Consider the following 24,596-nt stretch of genomic DNA (forward strand, 5'->3'; position numbering starts at 1 on the left):
CAGAGAAAACCCGTCTACTGCGGTTTATCTACGGGTCAAAGTGTAGTCCAAACTTCAATAAAGGCTTTTTCGCCTTGTAAGTCAAATCAGATACAACTAATCAAATAAAACAAGGATTTTCTATTTCCTTCTGGGTGTTGACAACCACCTCCCTGTAGACTCGACACGCGCACACCGCACACTATTTAAACTTTCCGCGACGCCTTATCAAAAAGCCACAACACACATCGTTCAGGCGGTCAGTGCATTATAGTCGTCCGTCCATCGAGGCTATTTAAAGTGGAGGAAGGCAAATCTTCTCTCCCCGGCCCACAAGCCTCAGCCCCATTTCAACCAATCACAGGGCGAGTGAGGCCGCTCCAGCCAATGACGGACTAGTCTGAGTACGCACTCCGTCGGACGACGACGACCATGGAGCGGAGTAGTGTCCTTTTCGGAGTAGCAAACTTTTAGCATTGAGTTTCGATACGGACACAAACGGTAAGTGTATCGCTCCTTTACGCACACGTTGACACGGTTAGACACCCTAGTTAGCTTCGAGGGTTCCCCGCAGAGAAAACTCGTTTGTGGGCATCAATACTTCGTTTCGCTCCACGTCTGTAAACTAACAACGTTATCCACTGAGCTTAATTTCTTAAAGACAATTTTATATATATATATATATATATATATATATATATATATATATATATATATATATATATATATATATATATATATATATATAAATAAATAAACCGGAGTTACGTGTCTATTAAGAACGTCAGTGGTGTCGGTTTTGTTTCCTCGCTTTTAAATAAGTGCAACATTGAAGTCTGGCTGACCCACTTAGGCCCGGACACAATGCGCTCTAGTCGTGTGGGTCCTGCGTGGTTTCTTTCGGGCTTCTCAGCGCGTCTTTTCCAGAAGGTTTGGTCCCACACTCCAGTTGAATGGGGGAATATTCGCCTCGTCTCGGATATGTCAACTCTGTTCAACGTATTCTGAGTGAGCCTCGCGTGTTCAGAGTACTTTTTTTGGGGGGGGGGGGGACATGCAGAAGCTCTCCCCTGAAGTTTAAGTTATCCTACAACACGCAAACGTTCCACGACACATCTACTCACCAGACACAACACGGCATCACGTTAACCACCGACGGTTCCTCGTGTTTTGCGTCTGCCCTCCTCCCCGAACTCGATGGTAATGGTCTGTTCTCCCCGTGTTTGCAGCAGTGAGGTTGGGGGAGCTGCTCTGAGCAGAACATGGGGGAGCTCGAGGGTTCATACCGGGTCCTGCAGACCCCCGGCATACGGCTGGGAGCCCAGTTCAACCCTGGCATCAGCACTTTGGAGCCGGGCCAGAGCCTCAGCGGCAACATGGGCAGCGGGAGCAAGAGCCACGGGCGGTGGCTCCAGATCCGCGTGCAGGGGCTGGACGACTCCCAGGAGTTCTTCGACGTCGACGTAAGTTTCTCCTCGACTGTTGCTCCCCGTGTGCCTTCCATGCTCCTTTTGTATTGATACGGTTGCAGTGTGCTGCACGGCAGGCGACATGCGACCCTCGGCTTTGGTGCTGAAATCCCTTCCCTCCTTGATGCTTCTTCTTCGGGTAACTTGGTGTAACTCACCGGGTACTTTTGTAGTTTAGTTTATTGTCTGTCACCTCAACTCGAGTAGTAGTTACGTCCTTTCTGTTCCTAAGCCTTGGCAAACAAGGAGGTAAATAATATGCTCATCCAGGCCTCTTGTTTACATTGACCATTTTAATTGAATTCATGCAGTGGAAACACATTGAATCCTCAGCGTGTGTATTACTGTGTGGATGTTGATGTTAATATGGTTATCATGTTTTTTTAGTCTTTTTTGAATGGTGATACAATTGGCAGACAGGACAGTGTAAATTAATATTACAAAAAATAATTTCATCTTTATTTCAGGCAAATGTAATTATCTACAATTAACACGATCTATAACTAAGCTTTACGGCTGTTGTGTTTTCTTTTCATTGTAATTAATTTACAGAGGTCAAACCCTTTCTTGATTAATAGCATTTTTTTTAAATAGAGATTTTAAAGATTTGCTGTCAGTTTGCCCAAAGTTTTTTTTTTATCCACACTGTTGAAGTGCTTTCCGATGTTTACTTGCTTTGTTGCCGCTGGAGTCATTCGGAGGACAAATGGGAAGCAATAAGGAAGCTACTCTATCAGACCAAGTTTCCTGCTGTGTGTCGGTGTGTGTGTGTGTGTGTGTCGGTGTGTGTGTGTCGGTGTGTCTGTGTCGGTGTGTGTGTGTCCGTGTGTCTGTGTCGGTGTGTGTGTGTCGGTGTGTGTGTGTCGGTGTGTGTGTGTCGGTGTGTGTGTGTCCGTGTGTGTGTGTCCGTGTGTGTGTGTCCGTGTGTGTGTGTCCGTGTGTCTGTGTCCGTGTGTCTGTGTCGGTGTGTGTGTGTCGGTGTGTGTGTGTCGGTGTGTGTGTGTCCGTGTGTGTGTGTCCGTGTGTGTGTGTCCGTGTGTGTGTGTCCGTGTGTCTGTGTCCGTGTGTCTGTGTCCGTGTGTCTGTGTCGGTGTGTGTGTGTCGGTGTGTCTGTGTCGGTGTGTCTGTGTCGGTGTGTCTGTGTCCGTGTGTGTGTGTGTCCGTGTGTGTGTGTCCGTGTGTGTGTGTCGGTGTGTGTGTCGGTGTGTGTGTCGGTGTCGGTGTCCGTGTGTCTGTGTCCGTGTGTGTGTGTCCGTGTGTGTGTGTGTGCGCGTGTGTGCGTGTGTGCGTGTGCGTGTGTGTGTGTGTGAGAGAAACACCCAAGTCAGTGATGGATCAATGGAGTTTTAATTTGCAGCGTGATATATCTAGACTTATGGGCCACTCATTCTGCTAGAATAGGCTGGTGTACTCCACTAAAGCCTTGCGTAGCCACAACACTAACTCTTCTGGCAGATGTAGTTTGGGGGCATCGCTGAGACAGATGTTTAATAATCTTATGCACCATATGTTGTCTCAAAGTCTTACGCTAATAGAATGTGACGAGCAGAAGTTTTAATTTGTATGAAAGCAGATCCCTGCTGGAAAATAAACTTTTTTTTTTTTGTGGTTTAGTTTTAGGAACACATTCAGGCTAGCAAACATGGCCGTGGAGAATTCAAAGTATAAGCTGTGGACATTGGTGTTGATAGGCAGTGGCAGACCGAAATACATGCCTCTGCAAAAAGGGGAATGACGGCAATCCTGTTGTCAAGCAGACTGTTTTTCCAGGGACAAGATGGCCTCTGAGAGGCTCTTGTCCACCACTGCTGGCCAACATTTGCTTGACGTCGCTGTTCATTCATACAGAAAGGGTTGTGGGCTGTTGGGAGAATGGTATTTCTGTGGCTGCAGAGCTATACGTCCGCTTGCATGACTAATTGCCACTGTGTGCTATTTCGTCAGTAGTTTTTACGTCTATGGGTCCACGATCCCTTTTTTAAGTAAAATGCATTGTAATTGTATTCTTTCCTCAAGCATGTCGTATGCGGAAATAGCTACAAAATTGCTGCGTTGAGTGCTTTAACTGGTTGTGGCCTCCATGCAACCGCGTCCCCTGATCGTAGCGTTGTAATTGCTCAGCTGCCATTTGGGCAACGCCTCCATCGTCCGTCATTACTTCTCACTAGATATCGTCCTGGCTTTGCCTTTATGCTTTTGCAGCTGTAGTGTGGGACAGTTTCACCTGCACGGTCACATGGTGAACACTCATTTTCATGGTCGTGCGACGCCTTTTGGTGTGGCGCTGGGACGCACAAATCAGATCAGAGCCGCTTTGATCCGTGGCCTCCGTCTGCTGCAGGTACCCGGCATGGCTGTCATCATCCAGCAGACATTAGCTCTTGCATGGCTCTCGTCCACAGGGCCCCTCCCTGCTGCCAGCAGCACAGGAGAAAGCTCAGCCTTGTGGTTTCTGAACAGCGGAGGCCGAGCCCAGGCATGGCAGGGGAAACACAGGCTCCTTTTATCCAGCCACAGCCAGCCCCCTTCTTCTTTTGCCGGGGCCATAACTTCCAGCTCAGAACTCGCAAAAAACCCAAACAACAAGGGCCCAGGGTTGAGGCGTGGAGCCACGGCCGTGTGAAAGTGCGGTACAGTCGGGGGCATTGGTGGGAGGGAGTTGGAGGGGGGGGCGGGAGGCTTTGCTTTAGTGTTAGCAAACAAGCCCATAAGTAGAGGGGTTGACAACCAAGTGGGCTGCTGGTGTGGGGAGAGAGACGGAGACAGCCTTGGGTGTTAAAAGAGCAGCTCTTCAGAGGGCGCAGTCGTGGCCAGTACAGAGTTAGGATGGTGGGGGAGGGGACACACACACACACACACACACACACACACACACACACACACACACACACACACACACACACACACACACACACACACACACACACACACACACACAGGAGTGGCTACAAGAATTTCAACCACTGGCCCTCAGCAAATGTTTTTTTTACAAAACTCGTGCATGTGTCTTTCTTCACTGCCACATGCTAAAGTAGCAAGACTGTGCACAGAAGGACTTGTTTCATGCGATCTCTCCTGCTGTTATTGTTCTCATATTGTATTTTGTTGCTGGGAGCAGTTGGCTGCTACTCCAACTTGTAATCTCTTTTATTACATTTTTTTTCCCTCTGCGTTTGAAGCCAAGATTGGAGTTTAAGTATCTGGGTTATACAAGTGACCTGAGCAGAAGGCCCAGTTAAAAAAAAAAAAAAAAAAAAAAAAAAAAAAGAATCAAACACGCTCAAAACCTGTCGTGCGAGCTTCACCAAGCCCTTAATTTTAAATCGGGCTGGGTGACATCTGGGCAACCTGCGCTTTTGTGCGTCATCCCTCTTCATTCTCTTTGCATGAGAAGGGTAGTCCTCTCCTCCATAGCTGCTTTCAAACCACACACACGGGAAGATTTGTCTCCCAGAGAAACATCTGTTGGTGATAATCCCTGCTGCTCTGAGCTTGATTGGGTGACCCACTGCCCGGCCTTAACGTTAGAGCTCAGAGACCGAGGTCTCAAGTTTGGTTTGAGCACACTAACCCCGAGCCCGCTGGTGTCACCGATGGGCTCGACCTGAAAAATGGACTTTTGAGTAGTCAAAATGGTTTTAGATAAATTGTGGTTGGAAGACGACCACATTTAAAAAATATGTTTGTAAATAATCTAATTTGTTTGTTGTGTTTACACCCCAGTTGATAAATGATCGTTAGTCATGATAATTGTGATCATGGAGGGATTCACAATTACTCACTTTGCTCTAATGCAACATGTCACTACTTGCAATCATTGTATTTTCGATTCAGCAGTGGTTTTGAATAATTTGGGTTGGCCCGCCACCTTTTGTCACATGGCGTTGTTTCTCCATCTCCTCTTCATCGCGGTTCTCGACTGCAGAAATGCCGAACATGTGTAACAACCGTGCACGCGGCTACCGATGGCACACACAGATGAACCGACGTGGTCGGCGCTGAGGGGGGTGGGGTGGTTTGAAGTCGTAATTATCTGCAAGGAGATACCGTAGCGGAACTCCTCTGGAGATGGAACCAGGTAGATGGCTCACGCAGTAGAGTACCGTGTCCCTTTTTGCCAGCTGTCATCCGTCGCTCTCTGATTGAGGAGGGCGAAGCTGAGGATTTGACTCTCCCCCTCAAGGAGACGGGAGAGTGCTGCGAATGCAGTTTCACATTTCTGCAGAAGGTTAATGAGTAACGCAAAGGAGGGGCGTCCCAAACCCAGTCGACAGTGTCTTTGTGACTGCTACCCTCGGGGGAAAAAGTCTTCGTTACTCGATTCTGCTTGTCTTGTCGAAATAATCGCTTACATTTTTTTTTTTTTAATAGCTTGTTGAAATACATTTTCGAATAGGTGGATACATTTATATTTCATGGCCTGATTGGACTCCTCATGCCTGTGCTGAAAGAGGTGAACATTGTGAATATTGAAAAAAAATAATTTCATCTTTATTTCAGGCAACTTGAGGCGTTTGACCTCGTCTGCTCAGAGCTCGGTGCATGAGGACATCGACTCCACTGAACCTCACGACTGAGGCAGAATACCCCTTTTATTTGTATTTTATCTTTGAGTTCCCCTCACATTTGGCTGCTCATACGGCCTGGATTGGACGTCTGGCCGGCACTGAGACAAAGTATTTTAACACCCTCTCGGGTTGCTGTAATCAGACACTGTAAATGCACGGAAGAGGGCTGTTTTTACAACAGATTCCTACATTTATGGACGTCGTGCCAGAAGGTTTCACCTGCAAATTTATTGTTTTTTGTGTGTGAATGCAGAACATAAGATTGTATCCAAGCAATGAAATGACTTGACTACAGTAAATCTCCCACTGCTCTTTGAGTGGTAAACTTTTATTTCAGCCAATGCAAAGCAGTTCTTTTTTTCTTTTTTTATATGGCTTTTAAAAATACTATTTTACATTAAAGCCAGATGTTTCATGCTATAATCCCCCCCCACCCCCCAAAAAAAGTCACGGGCCAGGATTCCAAAACCTCAAGTGCAGTGTGTTCTTGGTACGTAGTAATTAGCTCATCGTTTAGTGAAAACAAACCCCAGAGGGTACGAGAAGGTAAACTTAGGCCATTTTGCTGAGTGCCTTTCGGGCCCAGATCACTTTTTAAAATGTGAGTGTACAGCGGGCCGTGTTTTTAGCAGTTGACTTGCTCATCCAGAAACTATTTGAGCTGACAGATGGAGCGTCGGCTGCCATAAAGCACACGTGAGGTGGATCATTTACAGACGCCAAATGTTTTCCCCACCACACGGACGGAGCGTTTACTCTGCGCTCGCACCAGTGTGGCCTTCCAAGACGCTTTTCATATTGATGTCTGTTGATCAGCTATATTGTCAAAACGTTCTGCTCATTGAGGTTGTAAGACGTCTCATCCATTGTGTTGGCTCGGTGATGAAAATGATAATGATTCTTTTTTCTCTGTTTCAGCCCAAAGCTATTGGACAGTATCTCCTCTCTGAGGTTTTCTTGAGAGGCAACCTCATAGAGCGGGATTACTTTGGCCTGGAGTTTCAGAACATGCAGATGAACTGGGTAGGTACCGCAAGCCGACATGTCAGTTGGGTGTTTTTTTTAAAGGTCAAAGGTCACAACTTCTTCAGACGTTTCTCGGTGGCACTTGTAGCTTTCCACAGCAGGGCAAAAACGGTGATGTAGTATTGTTTTTGCTGGACTTGAGCAGTATATAATCTCTGGATATTTTTAACTCGTCTGGCACAAGCACCCTCTACACAAATGTCAGACTTTCCACTGTTTTATTCCTCCAGGAACATAAGTGGAATTCAAGACCACCGGGTTTCTTTTTTCATAAAGCAGCGGAGAAGAGCTATTGAACACGCTGCTCTATATCTTCTTCAAAGAGAATTGAGCCGCTGTTGACCCACCTGCTCTTCAGCTCGTATGCTCAGCAGCAGGAGCGTTGAGAAGCCATATCGCATATATAGATATATTGATATCTAGATATAGATAGATGGATAGTTTCAAACCATCGTCGGGTGTGCCGGCTGGTCACAGGCCTGTAACTGTAACACTGAATAGCAACACATTTGTAGTTAGAAACTGAAAGTAAAAGATTCAAGCAAATAGATGCCAGGAATGAGGTCCTTTTTCTTAAAAGCCTGGAAATGAGTCAGCATTGTGGCACTTACGGTTCCCTGGTTCGGGGCCTGAAATATGGACTCTGTCACAAACTGACAATATCTTTACATTTTTGTACTATAATATAAAGAATGTCAGTAAATACTGTGGCGGGGAGGGTCTCTTGGCACCTTTCAAATCCGAGGGCTTCGATGTAATTATATAGCGACTATCGATTCTTCTTGATGCATCCACATTTTTCTACACAATTGATTTTTTTTAAATCAATAACGCGTCATCCCTGCACCACTCTATTAAACCACATATCTGTCCGCATTGAGCACATTCCTCTCTCAATCAGGCCCAGAGGGAACAAGGCAGGCAGGTTTCTGTGTTTTTATCATCCAGACGCTGACATAACCTACAATCACCATGGAGTACAGGAGTCATTTAGGGTCCGGCCGGTACCATCTGTTACATTTCGTAGAAAACATTTCTCATATGGTGACGATGATGACCGTTTCTTTCTTCAGGTTTGGCTGGAACCCACGAAACCCATTATGAGACAAGTCAGGAGTAAGTGAGCTCAAGTATTTGCTCAAATTCCGCCTAATGAAAGCCCATCTGTGCGCTGATGATCTGGTCTTGTGTCTTCTTTTCTTTTGCAGGACCGGCCAATACGCTTTTCAGACTGTCGGTTAAATTCTTTCCTCCAGACCCCGGTCAGCTGCAGGAGGAGTACACAAGGTCAGTGACTGTAATTTCCTTTTGGATATCGCCTGCATGTAGTTGTCTCGAAAGGCTTTAGAAAATAGTGATTTTATTTTCTTTCTTTTTTTCATACGATTATGGTTTTCAGAGCGTTGTATAGTATTTGTCCTCCTGAAAATGTTAATGAAATTCTTTGAACGCTTTGCTGCAGTCAGTGTAGAGTCAATGCATGTGTTTATTTGAGGATATTTATTAACTACTTGTGAACAAAAATAGGCAGACACTAAGCCTTTTTTAAAATTTATTTTTATAGGTACTTATTCTCACTGCAAATGAAAAGAGATCTGATGGAGTCCAGGTTGATCTGCACAGAAAACACCGGAGCCCTGCTGGCCTCTCACCTCGTCCAGTGTACGTTAAAGCTGCTATATATTGATTATTGTTATTTTGGACTGTTAGTTTTAGGTGTACATGGCATAGTGGGATTCACGAGCAGCTAACAGGTGTAACGCTAAGGGAAACAAAAGTCTACCGGCGTGTAAAAGCTTTATAGCCCTCATTTTACGGTAATCATTGGTATTGATATGAAACCGTTGTGCCCACGCTCCAAATAAAAGCCAGGGGGGGGCCTCGCTCTGTGTTGGTTCACCGTGACATGCTCAGGGAAAGCTGACGTGTCCCTGTTCCCCAAACCACAGCGGAGATCGGCGACTACGACGACGCAGCAGACGGGGACTTCCTGAGGACCAGCAAGCTGTTGCCGTACCAAGAGAAGGTGCAGGAGAGGATCATGGAGCTCCACCGCAGGCACCTGTAAGTTGCTCCCCTCCGACCTCTCCTCCTAACGCTTTTCCCCTTGACCTCGATTGGGAAAACGTCATACGGTCAAGGTAAGATGAGGAGAATTCATGAGGACTTTTGCTAAGTCATGAGGCAACTTTTTATTTCTAACACTAAAGCTGCGTGATCAAAGCGGCCTTTATCTGCCCGCCGGTTGACCTCGCGGCGCCATAACATTGTGAGTTTGTTCCCAGAGAGCTCAGTGGAAGAAATAAAAAATAACGTCCTTGAAGCAAAAACAAAAAATTCATGCTACTTCCAACAAAATGTTGAATAAAACCACAAATCTCCCGACCACTCCAGTTCGTATCACACAGGGTTCATCACAGGAATAACAATGTTTTTTTAAAATGTGTAAACAGTGGCACATTTAAACGTAACTTCACAACACAAAGTGCAATGAGGTAACCGAGCTGAGACGACCGTAATGAGAGGGTTTGCTCCGTCTCCACGAGTCCAGAGTCTCAAAATCTGCTCGCTGCACTTTTCCCACCGCCAGCCTCCTCGTTAGCTCAGCGCTACCCTATGGCCAATAGGGGCTCCTTTCAGCCCAGCGTATAAAGACCTTCTGCTAATCTCTTCTGGAAGCACCAGCGGCGAGTTCCCTCGGCCTAATCCCCTGCTCGGCCGGCTCTATTAGCCATAAGGCCAGTGGGGCAGGGGAGGGCCATAAGGAGATTTTCAGCGCTTAACAAAATTAGAATGTGGTGGTGATGATTGGATGGATAGGTCTCCCTAGCATGCTGTTTGGTTGTAATCCCATGGTTTTAGATGAATCCTGGAAGTTGCAAGGGATTTAAGGACGCACCGCTGCAACCGAGGCGCGACATCTTTGTTTGAAATGGAAACGCATTAGACGAGCTGCAGCGTGTACACGAGGCTCCCAAACTCCATTAACCAGTTTCATCTTGAGGACGAGTGTAGTTCTACTGAACTCGGGCATTATGAATACCAGGAAGAATCAAACAATCTTTTTCAGTATTGTCGACGTCGCAATGTGCTCCTGGAAAATTAGGAGCTCAGCCGGTTTATGGAGAAATTCTTAATTTAACTAGTTACGAGCTGCTGGCAATGAATCTGTTTGTTATTCTAAAGAAAATTACTTTAAATTCCAGTTTTTGTTTTTGCCAAACGTGCAGTATCTGTTGGAGGAAACAGTTTTGATAGAGGGCCGATAATATTCTAGGTGTAATAAATGTGGGGGGTTATTAAACATGACGCAGTATTCAGGAGCAGCTATAGGTTTATTCATGCAGCACATTTTATACATATTTCAGGTACGTTGGATATAGATGGAAGCACGAGACGATCCATTCGGTTTCCGTGACTGTGCTCAACTCCTTTTGCTCTGTCACCTCTGGAGCTTCTTTTCAGCCGATGAATTGGTTCACTGCACTTACTGAGGGTGTCGTTATTTAGTTAAATGTTTTTTTTATGTCAAATCTCAATGGGTAACTTCATTATTCTGTGTAATTTGGTCTCATGGAGCCTTCTAAAGGTTAATTTAAAAGCGGCCCAAGGAGGAAATGTTCTTCCCTACAAGTGTTGATGCGTTTTCGTCTTTGTCCACTCCAGGGGCCAGACTCCAGCTGAATCAGATTTCCAAATCCTGGAGATTGCCCGCAAACTGGAGATGTACGGCGTCCGCTTCCACCCCGCGGCCGACCGGGAAGGCTCCAAGATCAACCTGGCCGTCGCTCACCTGGGCCTTCAGGTTTTTCAGGTGACCACCGCACTCCCGCCGGCTGTGTTTAGAGGACGTGACCCTCGGGCCCGAACCATGGTGCTAAAGGCCATTTTGTTCCTTTTTAACATTTCTCCCAGGGCAACACCAAGATAAACACCTTCAATTGGTCCAAGATTCGCAAACTGAGCTTCAAGAGAAAGAGGTTCCTGATCAAGCTCTACCCAGAGGTTCACGTACGTATTGATGTCTTTATTCAGAAACTGCAGATGTTGGACCTAATTTCCATCCTTATTTTTTTAGTCCACCGTAAAGAGGACCAATATACTGTGTTTTCATCGTCTTCCTCTGTGTTTTCAGGGGCCTCATCAGGACACACTGGAGTTCCTGATGGCCAGTCGAGACCAATGTAAAATCTTCTGGAAGATCTGCGTGGAATACCACTCATTTTTCCGCATGTTTGACCAACCCCAGCCCAAGACAAAAGCCATCCTCTTCACCAGAGGCTCCTCCTTCAGATACAGGTATTGCATACAGACAGTAAATGCTGAAAGGCACATGTTGCATCAGGTGTTGGTGTTTTATATATATTTTTTAATTCAAAACTCGTCAGTGGACGGACTCAGAAGCAACTCGTGGACTACGTCAGGGAAAACGGGGCAAAGAGAACTCCATACCAGAGGTGAGTGTTTCTGTACAGTCTGTTTGATCGGAAGAATGCGCTTTCGTCCCCGGGCCATGTTTCCCCGGGCCATGTTTCCCCGGGCCATGTTTCCTCCGCTGTGTTTGTGTGAATAATTCTGTCATTGAATTGTTTCTCGCTCAGGAGGAACAGTAAAATACGAATGTCTGCTCGCTCACTCGCCACAGATGTGCCAAAACAGGTCAGTTGCCACTACGAAGCAAAAGCTTTTCACATATTGTACTTTAATAAGTAAACTAATACAATGCGCCTCCTTTTAATAATTCCATCTCTTTTTTTTTTGTCTTTCATTCAGAGCTTGTCATTCAACGACAGTCTCGGGGCCCCAGGCTTCCCTTCCTCCGCCACCGTGTCCTTCCACCCGGCACACATCTCCAGCGTCCTCCCACGAGCAGAGCTCCAACCTCAGCCACGGTCTTTGGCCACACCGAGCCGGTCTCCAGCGCCTCCCCAGCAGCTTCAGTCCCCTCTGCAGGCCGCCAGACCCCCGAGCCCTCCGAAGGAAGACCCTGTCAAGGCCGCGTCCCTGTCTCACTACGCTTTTCAAGGTGCCCCTAGAAATCAGGCAGCAGGACACTGCGGTCCCTTGTTTGTGTGTGTAGAGGGTGGCACTTCCCAACTGCAGCCCTCCAAAAATGAGGATAGTGAGCGCGGCGGGGGGCGTAGTGGCAAGGGGTACTCTGTGGGAGGGGGTGGTGGGAAGCGTGCGGGGGTCCTCACTCCCGAGGCGTTCGAGGCCAAGCTTTTGCGCGCCACACAGAATCACGTGCTCTCGATGTCCGACCCGCCGCTCCACGTTACCGAGGAGTTCATAGACGACGATCCCACCGAGATCTCGTTCTACGGCGGTGGGGCCGAGGCCTACTCTTTTGGGCTCGAGGACGATCGGTTCGATTACGCGCAGGAGTCCTACCCCAGCGGAAACGCGCTGTCCAGCGTGGGCATTGAGGACCTGTTTGAGAACAGGCACCTTTTCCCCGACAACTTCGGGGGCCACTCCGAGACCAGCTCGTTGGTCAACAGCCGCTCCGAGTGCAGCCACCTGGACAACCTGGGGCTCGTGTCGGCGGGCGACTCCATGTCTGCAGGCTACGGCGGCGGAGACTCCTCCTCGCTCTGCCTGCCGGGCTCCGACATCCAGTCGGAGGCCAGCTCCATGGTCAACTTCCCGGCGTGCTCGGTGCGGTCGGAGAGCAGCTCCGCCGTGCAGTTCAGTGACCTGGTGGAGCAGTTCGAGCAGCTCAGTTACCCGCCCACGGCCACCGAGGGCTCCGGGAACGGCAGCTCGGACTCTGACTCCGACTGGGGCTCCGACAGCGTCCTCCCCCCCGAGCAGAAACTGTTTCACAGTAATCTGCTGTTGGGGAGCGGCGGGATAGAGGGTTTCCTCCGTCAGTACCACAACCTGCAGGCCCTGGCACTCGCAGACCCGTCCGGATCCCCTCATATCAAAATGTAAAAAGCTGCATCGTTCCAGCACTTAAATAATTAATAACTTCAAGCACTCTTTGATAATCCGGTGCTCGGCATCATTGTTGACATTCAGAAAGCGTTTTGGATGGTTGCGCCATGTTTTTATATGGAGGCATTTCCGTCCGGCCGCCTGCTGTGGGCACGTTTTCCCTTTTAGCTCTCCGAGCTGACGAGTGGTGGGAAACATCTACTTTTCCATATGTTGGTTTGCAGCAACACTTAATACTTTTATGTTTTGATCAGTGATTTGACCTGGCGTAGCCTTACCACGCCCCGTTTGTAGGGCTTTTCTTTTTTTACCTGCTCATTGAGTTTCGGCCTTTTATATATTTTTCAGTTGTCTTTTCCAGTCGTTTTCTCTGCAACATTCAGCCTGTCGACATGCATTTTGGGTGAATCCCATCCAGCGTTCCAGGAAATGCAAAACATTTTGGTGCTTTTACTTGAATCTTTGTATCTTTTTAAATATACATTTCAAGTCCTTTTTTAAAACACTAAAGTACATATGAGCATAGGACTGTGTTAGCTTTGCCTCCCATTTGCTGAAAACTGTCAATTTAATGAAACGGATATAGCGGAAAAGGTACTTTTAGTTGTGTGTTTTCTTTTTAAATGATGATTTTTAAAACTAACTTCACCAACAAGTAAGCAAAATAAACAAATGTAATAATCACCCTCTGGCCTTTTTAACAATCCCGTTGAGGGAAGTCATTAATGGGTCTCATCTCAGGTTCAGTGACCCTCACTTGTGCGCCTCACTGCCCTCTGCTGGTGGAAGTAGTCGCCAGCATTCTTCACGTCACACCACAGCATGAATGCAGAAGGCGTCATAGTAGGTCCACTATGTCTGAAGGATGAATAATTAAAAAAACATGAATGCTTTGTGCTGAGCTTAGTTCAGGAATGTAAGCAGTGTTCTATTGAGCCAGTAAACGACACTGTTCACACCGCTTTCTGATAATGAATGTAAGGCTCTGTGCTTCTGCAGCACACTTGCAATAGTTGGTTTTAATAAGTAGGAAGTATCGGACACTATAATGCATGGTTTCCTGAGCATATCTAGTCGACATTAGAACCCCTTTTGGTAGGAAAAAGGGTCGGTGGCCCTTGAGCCTCTTCAGGGTACCACGAGGTGGTTTTCTGTTCATTGGAAGGAATCGGAGCGGGTCTTTTTGCACATTAGCGATAAGTTTCTTGGTGCTTTTTATATCTGCTGGTATTGTGTTTTTATTGTCATGTTCAAGTCTCGGCATGGGAGCGGCCGTTGGCCGGCGCGCAGCACGACCTCCAGGCCTCAGTGTGTCAAGCCTGTCTTAAAGTAAACGCGACAAGCAAATGCTGCGTTGACATCGAACCGCTCGTAGCAGTTTGTTCATTCACTGATGTCTTGACTCGCCAAGTGCAATTCCATTTTAATTTTGTATGTCCTTAGGTCTGAGCTCACTTGAATCTGAAGGTGATCTCCTCTCTGCTGTTCTATCATGTTCCTCATGTGTGCGTCTCTCGCCCCGCCGTGCCGTAACGCACTCGCTTTCTCTCTTTTTCACGCTGCATGCTGTCGGCTGTGCGTTCAGTCACTCTCCAGTAGTGTCGGGGTGTTTCCGGTGAACATCTGTGTCGGGGGGGGGGGGGGGGGGGCACACTCGTTAAATACTCCCCAGTTCTCTTGTCATATTGAAGGCTGGCGAGCAGCCATTCTCGTTTCATGTGCCATCACGGACGTTGGCTGGTCTGATGGTTTCTCCTCGTGGCCTTTCTTTCCTCTTTCCTGCCGTGTGATTCTCCCCATGACCACAAACAGCTAAGCTTAACTGCACTTAGGCACCAAGGAATCAACACTTAACCCTGAAACATGTATATTGACTTATTATAAACAACCTGTACTTAATGTGTGTATGTTTTTACTCAAGAATAAAGTCATCACTTTTGGGTACCATGAATGTCAGGCTTAAAATTATTTTATTTATTTTTTCAGACGCAGACCGACATTTAAAAAAAAAAAAAAAAAAAAGAATCCTTCAGATCATGACAGAGAAAAGTTTATCTTGCCTTCTGAGCCAGAAATCTGAAACTGGTGTTGTAGACATGTGGGAGAAGAGCTGTTTTTTGGGAGGGATTAATATTAAGTCACCAGACTGTAGATATTGTGTTTAAATTTTCTGGATAATAAACAAAAAACTACATTAAACTCTGCAGGGTCGACTTTTGATCCTAGGTAGAATTCTTTAAACTCATCACTTTTGTCGCTCATTTAAAAAAAAAAAAAAAAAAAAAAGTATCCTATTAATACGGAACACTTTTAATCGTTACGTTAGAAAAACATGCAAAAAGTAAACACACGCTGCCTTTTTAAATTTGAGGCAACACACGCCGGTACACAAAGATTCCTCAGCCTAATTCTGTGTGTGCGTGTGTGTGTGTGCGTGTGCGTGTGCGTGTGCTCCCTGTTTGGATGGGCCTTGTGCCAAGTAATCCCACAGCAAACCCTCGTCCCGCCGTGGAGTCAGACGTTCCTCCTCTTCCTGCCCGCTCGAGTCATTTCCTTTCAGATAAACCAGAAACGACCGTTTGCCCTCCAGACGAGCCACATTCCAGATAACTCTTAGCGTGAGCAATTATTTCCGGGTCGAGTCGTGTGTTTTTTCTTTTCGGCCTTCCCCCGCTCACTTTTTTCCCCTTCTCTCTCCCTCCATTAGAAGTAGATCAACAGCTGTGGTGACCTGTGTAGCTCAGCATTTCATCTGCTCGCCTCCTGATTTGAGGAAGAAGTTCTCTTCAGACTGAGCGCGTATAGAAGTTGGCTATGAATCCTTCTGTTGTATGAGGGCTCTGAAAACAATGGCGCGATGTGTACAGAGGAAACATACTTGATTTGATGTCCTCCGCCGTCACCGTTTCATTTGCGGGCCGACGCGTGTGATGAGCCGTTGGGCTTGTTTGTGTTCAAGCGTGCAACACTAGAGGGGGAAGATGACCGTTGTGATGGTTGACTTCAACCCGGTTCAAAAGCTCATATTTTACAGTCTAATTATCAAATATATCTTCGACTTGAAGGATTTTTCAAATTAATTTTATTCAATGTCTGTTTCCCCTCCCCTCCACAGATTCAGCCGTGGACAGCCCCCAGGTCTCCCCCGTGAGCTCCAAGGGTCCCCTCTGCCTGTCCCCCTCCTTCCAGATGTCGACCCTCAGCCTGCCGGGCCAGACCCCGTCGCCCCTGCAGAGCCCCATCCTGAGCGAGGTGGGCAGCAATGCCAGGCTAGAGGAGGAGGAGGAGGAGGAGGGCAGGAGGAAGGTACGCTGCCACCCTTCTTGCCCCCCTCTTTTATTATTCTGTTGTTTTCAAGAGTATAAAGAAGTTTGAAAGTTGCCCATCACTCAGTTTTGAACCGCATGTCGCTCTTCTCCCTCAGCGATATCCCACCGACAAGGCCTACTTCATCGCCAAAGAGATTCTGACCACGGAGCGAACGTATCTGAAAGACCTCGAGGTCATCACTGTGGTGAGTTATTACCGAGGCAAAGGAGAAATAATTTGGTGATTTCAAAACAAACGTAGAAGCCTGGACTATAATCTATATCTATATCGATGGATAATCAGGGCCCGAGCAAAGTGTTTTGGCCACACCCATGACGTCGGCCCCCAACGACCGATTGACTGGAAATCTGACACGCCACAAATTAACGAACTTGATCGAATTTGGTCGGTACAATCTAAAGACTTCAAAGTTATCAAAAGCTTTAAATTGACGGAACAGCATATCTGTGGCGGCCATTTTACATCAATTTATATAAAATGAGCTCATGTAACTCCACTGGACATGCTTGAATCTGCCCCAAACTGGCCATAATACAATTAATTAAAATTCATGGCCTGATTATGTCGACAAGCCCATTTTCACTGTCATAGTGCCACCTACTGGCAACAGGAAGTTGATTTACATTAAATTGACACGATGTTATCTACACTTGTTGTAGAGCAGTATAAAGCTTGTTGACGCATGTTGTCTAGCGCCACACGGTGGATACAGGAAGTAGTGGAAACAGAATTTCCAGCGTCACTCCATACAGGAAAAAATGAACCTGACTACCACGTGAGTACCCCGACAGCACTGCTTGCAGCTTTAATTATTTTTAAAATGTGCATAAAAAAACAATAAAATGGTTAAATGATATGAAAACAAGTATATGTAACTTTAAAAAAGAAAGGATATATATAACTTTAAAAAAGAAAGGAAATGATAAAAGAGGCATAACAATGAATTCTTCTAACAGAACCAGACCCTTGTGGTGCACGTTAATGATATCCAATTCACTACGAATTTGAAATTGAACAAATGATTAATGTAAAGGGATAATACACAGGATCCACCCTTCATCATAAAGAGTCCTTCCGTCACAGGTATTGTCAGTCAAAACATCAGGTGAAGTACACAAAGTCCACTCTGAATCATATAATTCAACCCTCACCGAGTTGAAGTACACACCTGCAGAGCAGCTGCCTCACACTAATCTCTTGTAGCCTATAAACAGAAAGTGCAGCGACATGACGGATAAAAGGGCAGCCCAACAGGCCCTCTAAATATCTTTCAATGTAAATGTTGTTTTATTTTCAGCAAATCTTGATGAGCCTCTAGCTACAAAGAACCTAATAAAGGTCGGACACCAGATCACAAGCTACGGATTTGCTTTATGTTGCCCACAGGCTGGAAGACTTTGTGTAATGAGTGTTTGGAACTGGAGGAGGAAAAATAAAGTATGTTAAGAGGAAATGCCTCCTGTTCCAACATGATCGTGTTGCCGTACCGGTCTATTCAGTAGGCGAGTTCATAAGCATCAACAGTCGGTTGTCCCTCTCCTGCTCTTAGTGGTTCCGCAGCGCCGTGATCAAAGAAAACGCCATGCCCGAAGCCCTGATGACCCTCCTCTTCTCCAACATCGACCCCATCTACGAGTTCCACCGGGGCTTCCTCAAGGAGCTGGACCAGAGGCTGGCTTTCTGGTAGGTGCTCCCCACGAGTGTCTGTGTGATGAAGTGCGATGCGACGCTAACAAAGACCAAACGATTCCACAGGGAGGGACGCTCCAACGCTCACGTCAAGGGCGACTACCAGAGGATCGGAGACGTGATGCTGAGGAACATGTGCGCCCTGAAGGTGAGAACTCCTTTCCATCTCCCCCACTTCCTTCCTTCCTCTCTCGTCTCATGTGTGCTCTTGTCCCCCCCCCTTTAGGAGTTCACCGGCTTCCTGCGGAAACACGACGAGGTGTTGACGGAGCTGGAGAAAGCCAGCAAGAGGCTGAAGAAGCTGGAGACGGTCTACAAGGAGTTCGAGCTGCAGAAGGTCTGCTACCTGCCCCTCAACACGTTCCTGCTCAAGCCCATCCAGCGCCTCATGCACTACAAGCTCATCCTGGAGCGGCTGTGCAAGCATTACTCTCCCACCCACCGCGATCACGGGGACTGCAAGGGTGAGCGCTCCATCGCTTTCTGTAGGCGGCGTCATTGATGATCCAACATTGAATCACTTCTTCAATGAGGCTAACTGGTTTTTAATAACGCGGGGATCGGACTACATGATATTTTAGTTTTGAGGGTCAATGTGTCCGATTGGGCGATCTCAGTTCTTGGCATGACGTGTTGGACTTCTTTCACGACTGTAAAGAGTGCACCGACTATTGGTCATGTGATGCTTTTTGACTGAACAGAAAACATGCTACATGATGAAATGTATGGCGATGGAATGACCAACGTGTGTGCTCTGCTGATATTATTGGATGCACTATGTCTCTTATTAAACTGATATTATGGAGTCTAATCTTGGTTCAAAGATAAGTTACTGTAGGTTTAGTAAATGTAGCTGAATCCCTCTTCCTGTGATGGAGTAGGGGTACCCCAACCAGGAATTAGCTCTGATCGTGCCACGTCCTGATGTCAGTGCTCTGATTTTTAAGAGTAGGCCTGTTCTTTACATTTTGACCATGTTGGCCGTGTTGTTGTTTATGAATTGCCACATTGTTTCATCGCTGCAATGTTTTACTGTGAGGCCGGCAGTCGAATAGGCCTCTCCCCGAGATGGAAGTAACACTTGCTTTTACCTCAACACATTTTAAACTTTTTAATACCAAATATCAACAGGTTGAAAATAAAAACAAACGTATCATTCTCAAAATTAACCTTTTCTCTTTGGGAATGGTTAGAAGACTTTTAAAATAGTTTTTATTTTGTTCACTTGCAGAGGCTCTGAAGGAAGTGGCCGAGATCGCCACCCAGCTCCAAAGCAGCCTCATCCGGTTGGAGAACTTCCAGAAGCTGACGGAGCTGCAGAGAGACCTGATCGGCATAGAGAACCTGACGGGGCCAGGCAGGGTGAGTGCAGTGACGTAGAGTGGAGGGTAGGGGGTGCTGTGGAGACCGTCTGACGAAGTTTCCTTTTTCTTTAATAGGAGTTTATACGAGAGGGGTGTCTGTACAAGCTCACCAAGAAAGGACTGCAGCAAAGGATGTTTTTCCTGGTTGGTGCAAAGACTCCTCCTTACTTAAACTTCCATTTCCTCAAATCAATGCACTTAAAAGGTAACCCTAAATGTTTCCTCTCAGTTCTCAGACATGCTCCTCTACACGAGCAAAGGCGTCACGGCGACCAATCAGTTCAAAGTGCACGGCCAGCTGCCCCTTCATGGCATGATTGTGAGTGTTTACCCCCCCCCCCCCCCCCCTGTTAACCTTCGTCCCACCACAGCTCTAGCAGAGGAATAGTAAACCCTGATGGTGAGATGTGTATGATGTGATCAGTGTCGAGAAGGGAAGGGCCCCCCGGGTGTCCTAACTTTGCATGTCTCTGCTTTTACTCCTGGCTGCAGCTCATAGTGCTGGATACACCGGTAAGTCCTCTGAGCGCCGCCGGCCCTGCCCTTCTCCCACGCTCGTGTAGACAGGCCGCCAAGCCATTGCTCAAGATGCCGAAGCTTGTCGGTGCGTGCAATAGCCTGTGGTTTTTTATATATTGCTCCACGATCGAGGCCGTGGGCATCTCCACTGATAAAGTACAAGCAATGACGTACGGATGTTTGTTTTACAACTGGTTCGTACATCTTAAAAGCTTGACGTAGACCCTGGTTCCTCCAAAGGTTCCTAGAACGCCACGCAGGAGTGTGTGTGTGTGTGTGTGTATAGATGCTCCGGTAGAGACCCAAAGGCCTGTTTGTGACTCCAGTCAGACCCTGGCTGTGTTTCCCCCTTTTCTTTTCTTTTTTATCCCTAAGCTCAAGTCGTTCATTGTGAACAAATGTGTTTTTGTTGTTTTGGGATGGAATGGTTTCTCTTTTGTTCCCAGGTCGAGGAGAGTGAAAACGAGTGGTCGGTCCCTCACTGCTTCACCATCTACTCTGCTCAGAGGACCGTTGTCGTGGCTGCCAGGTGAGAAATGAGAAAGAAGGACCACAAGTTGCACTGTGGTGTTCCGATCAATTAATAGTGTACAGAGAATCTTGTATTGTGAATATGATATATAATTTGATCTTCTTTCTATGCTGTATGTAAATGCACACAAATGTCGTCCTGTCTGGGATTGCAGCTCTAAAGTGGAGATGGGGAAGTGGATTGAGGACATGAACATGGCTATTGACCTGGCCAAGAAGTCCCAGGAGAAGTCCAGCATCTTCCTTGATGCAGGACTTGGCGACCACTCCAACCGTAAGAGCGTCTCTTCCCTCAGTGTTCCCTGAAGATGCACCCTGACTGCTGCACTGGTCGTCTTTTCTTTTTTCTTAAAAAAAAAAGAAAAGACATTTTTTTTGAATATTTTTTTAAACCGCATTCAAATGTACAGTTAATCCCTCCCCTTCCAAACAACTTCCTGTCCCGCCTCCTACTCCTCCCCCTCAGGATCGTCTGACGAGGTCTCCCTGGAGCAGGAGCAGGAGTCGGAGGACGACATGAACTCGTCGCACACGTCGCTGGACAAGCAGACGCACCACCGCGCCAACACCACCATGCACGTGTGCTGGCACCGCAACACCAGCGTGTCTATGTCTGATCACAGCCAGGCTGTGGAGGTACTCCTCCTCCGCCCACGTCACACACACACACACACACCACACACCACACGCGCGCACACACACCCGTTTACACGTCTGCAGACAACGAGTAGTTTGAACAAGCGACATTCGTCTCCGCTGCAGCGGCGGATTTGGGGAACGCGGCTGCCGTCATCTCTGCGTTTCACCTCCCCTTCGCTAACATTTAAATGTTCCCTCTTTCTTTTCCTCCCCCCTCCTGGTGTCTGTTAACACCCAGTGTCCCATCTGTCCTGGAAGGCTCTCTGCATTCGTGAGGATACTAATGTGCACGCAATAAAAGATTTCTCCTCCACCTTCTTCCTCCACAGACCTCGAGGACTTCTCTCCCCCTTTTCTTCCTCTCCAAGCTAACATGCTAACTCCTGTTCTCTCCTCCCTTTTCTCCCTTTTCTCCTCCCTTCTCTTTGTCGTCTCGCCCTCTCAGTCTACGGCTCTCCGGCTATCTCACCAGAGCTCCCTCCTCGCTACCTCCTCGGTCAGGGCCAACGACCGAACACCATCACACACGTTTGCTGGTACCGCAACCAGAACCTCTCTCTCACTGATTACCTGAGGATGAACCAGGTACCGGAGCCACGCGGGCCGGGAGAGTAGTTTCTCCCTGGAGTCTCGCTAGAAATCACGGCAGAGTGAAAACGGCTAATTATGTCTTCTTTTTTTAAATATGGAAATTCAACGAGAGAGAAAAAGACCCATTGTTAGTGATTTTTCATTTTTTTTCTTGAGGTTTCACACCAATTGCACACAAAGTGGCATCACACTTGTAAGTCCTCCTAAGTCCTCCATTTCTACAAGATCGCACGACATGAAACCAGATTCATCACCTTCATTCTCATATTCAAACATCCATCTCAAACTATACCTACACATTAAAACAAATGCAGGCAAACGCAAAAACGCACACACAAAAAGGCAGGTTTAAGACGCACACAAAAAAAAACTAGAAATGGTGACAAAAGGAGGAAAATGTTATAGAATAGACGCAATTAATGTAACCCAGAACCGAATATGTCTGGCGCTTCACAATAGGATGAAGTCTTTATAACTGAAATATGAAAAATGTATGACCCCTCCCCCGCAGAAACTAATTGTTACAACTGATTGCTGCAGAAATATTGCTTTAAAGTAAAAACAACATTTGTTGCCCATTGATTCAATCAGCGTTGACGTCGCCAAAAGCAACGGGGCAACAAGCGGGCGGTCGTTGAGTCCGTCCACTTCATCGGCCACAGAAAGCGAAGCAGGTCTTTGATTAACAGAGCCCCTCAAAAACGTCTTCTATGTAATCGATGTCGCGACCCACGAACCCCGGCCCGTACCTTTTGAGGTTGATGAGGAAACGGCAGCTACAAACGCTCGGCTAACCTTTCTGTCTTTGCTCCCATTGTCTGCGTAGAACCAGCTGTCGGGTTACCTGCTGAGGAAGTTCAAGAACAGCAACGGCTGGCAGAAACTCTGGGTGGTCTTCACCAACTTCTGCTTGTTCTTCTACAAGACTCACCAGGTTAGCAGACGAGACCCTTCCAAACACGTCCCTCTGGTCTGTGTTCAGCCAGCGCTAACCCCCCCACCCCCCCACAGGACGACTTCCCGCTGGCCAGCCTGCCCCTGCTCGGCTACACGGTCAGCACCCCTGAGGAGTCGGACGGCATCCACAAGGAGTACGTCTTCAAGCTGCAGTTCAAGTCCCACGTTTACTTCTTCCGGGCGGAGAGCGAGTACACCTTCGAAAGGTACGCACACCAACGAGGGGGCGCGTTATTAAAAATGTTTTTATGAATAAACATAACGCCTGTGCGCATGTCTCCACAGATGGATGGAGGTGATCAAGAGCGCAGCCAGCACCGCGGGCCGGATGAGCCTGCTCATACCCAAAGGGGGTCCCGTGGAGATGAACGGGAACTGACTCGGACGCCGCCCCTGGAGGCCGGGCCTCCCTGGGGGCTGGGCCTCCCTGGAGGCTGGGCCTCCCTGGAGGCCGGGCCTCCCTGGGGGCTGGGCCTCCCTGGAGGCTGGGCCTCCCTGGAGGCCGGGCCTCCCTGGAGGCCGGGCCTCCCTGGAGGCCGGGCCTCCCTGGGGGCTGGGCCTCCCTGGAGGCTGGGCCTCCCTGGGCCATCAGAGGCAACCGGGTCTCTTTTTGCTTTCCTGACAGTCGGACAATACCAGACGGAGACTGAAAGATAAACAGGCAGTTAAAGAGTATTCAACCTTTCTCGGCCTAAGGACTTAATTGTAATGGTTTGTAAAATGCTACCGTTCGTGTCAGTATACAGGACATAATGAAAGGGAGACTTTTTGATCAGTTTTTTATTATTTAATTCTTTGCATGTTTAGTGCTCCGTTGTACTGATGGGAAATACTATTCTATGGGACCAACTCCCACACAAAGGGGGCTTTTACTGTTTAGCATGCGATGGCCGAAGCTTTGTTGGGACACAGCCAACAAAGTATGTGGGGGGGAAATAAATGAAGGTGCACGATAATGTGTGTGTGTGTGTGTGTGTGTGTGTCACGGAGGTGAGCAGAAAGTTTACAGGATGTTAAAGCAAGTCGTTACGTTTCTGGAGATGCATGAGAGGTTTTGAGCAAATCTGACACGCACACAATTTCGGTTGCAAACATTTAACAGCATTATTTAAAAAAATGTTCTCCAAGAATAAAGCTGTATGAAGTATTCGTATGAGCAGCAGTTATTCCCGAGGCTTCCCTGTCGCTGGGTGGAGGTTTCATATGTTAAAGGGAACTGCTTTCATCTAGTCGGGCAGCGTTTAAGGCCAGTTCGGTGCTACGCTTCTCTCTTTAATATCAAATGTAATCAAATGTATCCTGTTTTATTCTTTCGGCATAGGGATAACAACTTGAGGAAATATTGTGCAGTGGTGACTGGTGTGCAGAAGTCACAGGTTCTCAGAACCAGAAGAACACATTTTGAAGTGATTGTACTCGGTGATGTCACCAACGACTCTTATTGTCTGTCATGTGTTGTGCTACATGCACACGTGATATCAATTGGTACAGTATGTTTTTTTTTTGTTGTTTTTTTTTTGTATGTAGACTGGAATCTTTACGTGTGTGTGTGTGTGTGTGTGTGTGTGTGTGTGTGTGTGTGTGTGTGTGTGTGTGTGTGTGTGTGTGTGTGTGTGTGTGTGTGTGTGTGTGTGTGTGTGTGTGTGTGTGTGTGTGTGTGTGTGTGTGTGTGTGTGTGTGTGTGTGTGTGTGTGTGTGTGTGTGTGTGTGTGTGTGTGTGTGTGTTCGCGTAAGGTGACGATGGGGGTCCTCTCCAAACCGTCTGACATTCTGTGTGTGTGTGTAAACGTACATGTTACTCCTATTTATTGTTTAGCGTCATCAGGGCCGTTGCTCCCGCATGCCCCCCCTCCCCCCCCAACCACGTAGTCTTCATGTTATTCCTTTAAAAAGAAAAAGAAAACCTAACGAATAAAAGATCGTTGCAATCCTCTGTGGCTCGGTTTAACTTTGTGTGGGAGATTCATCGAGTGAACATCTGTCCGGTTGACTTT

General features: G+C 47.3%; 1 protein-coding gene across 6 annotated transcripts; it reads left to right on the top strand.

The window, feature by feature from the left end:
- Positions 1–252: 252 nt before the first annotated feature.
- On the top strand, positions 253–24,154 carry farp2 (FERM, RhoGEF and pleckstrin domain protein 2). 6 transcript variants are annotated; one of them, XM_034530354.1, is made up of 29 exons: positions 254–480; positions 1,209–1,442; positions 6,935–7,039; positions 8,116–8,158; positions 8,251–8,329; positions 8,607–8,704; positions 8,992–9,106; positions 10,709–10,856; positions 10,958–11,053; positions 11,178–11,341; positions 11,431–11,499; positions 11,644–11,701; positions 11,816–12,068; positions 16,098–16,288; positions 16,407–16,496; positions 17,862–17,995; positions 18,068–18,149; positions 18,228–18,465; positions 19,233–19,363; positions 19,441–19,509; positions 19,595–19,684; positions 19,858–19,878; positions 20,331–20,413; positions 20,571–20,689; positions 20,882–21,051; positions 22,472–22,579; positions 22,657–22,808; positions 22,888–23,001; positions 23,138–24,154. In XM_034530354.1, exons 2-28 carry the CDS (start codon positions 1,242–1,244, stop codon positions 22,979–22,981), a joined length of 3,201 nt encoding a protein of 1,066 aa, XP_034386245.1. In that variant the 5' UTR covers positions 254–480; positions 1,209–1,241; the 3' UTR covers positions 22,982–23,001; positions 23,138–24,154. The 6 variants fall into 6 exon arrangements, 5 of the variants coding, with proteins under 5 accessions (XP_034386246.1, XP_034386245.1, XP_034386243.1 ...); XM_034530355.1 differs by lacking the exon at positions 23,138–24,154 and having other exon boundaries at positions 253–480; positions 1,212–1,442; positions 22,888–23,078; XM_034530352.1 differs by lacking the exon at positions 23,138–24,154 and having other exon boundaries at positions 22,888–23,078.
- Positions 24,155–24,596: the final 442 nt, after the last annotated feature.

The sequence above is a fragment of the Cyclopterus lumpus genome, chromosome 4 (assembly GCF_009769545.1).
Source record: "Cyclopterus lumpus isolate fCycLum1 chromosome 4, fCycLum1.pri, whole genome shotgun sequence".
Classification (NCBI taxonomy): domain Eukaryota; kingdom Metazoa; phylum Chordata; class Actinopteri; order Perciformes; family Cyclopteridae; genus Cyclopterus; species Cyclopterus lumpus.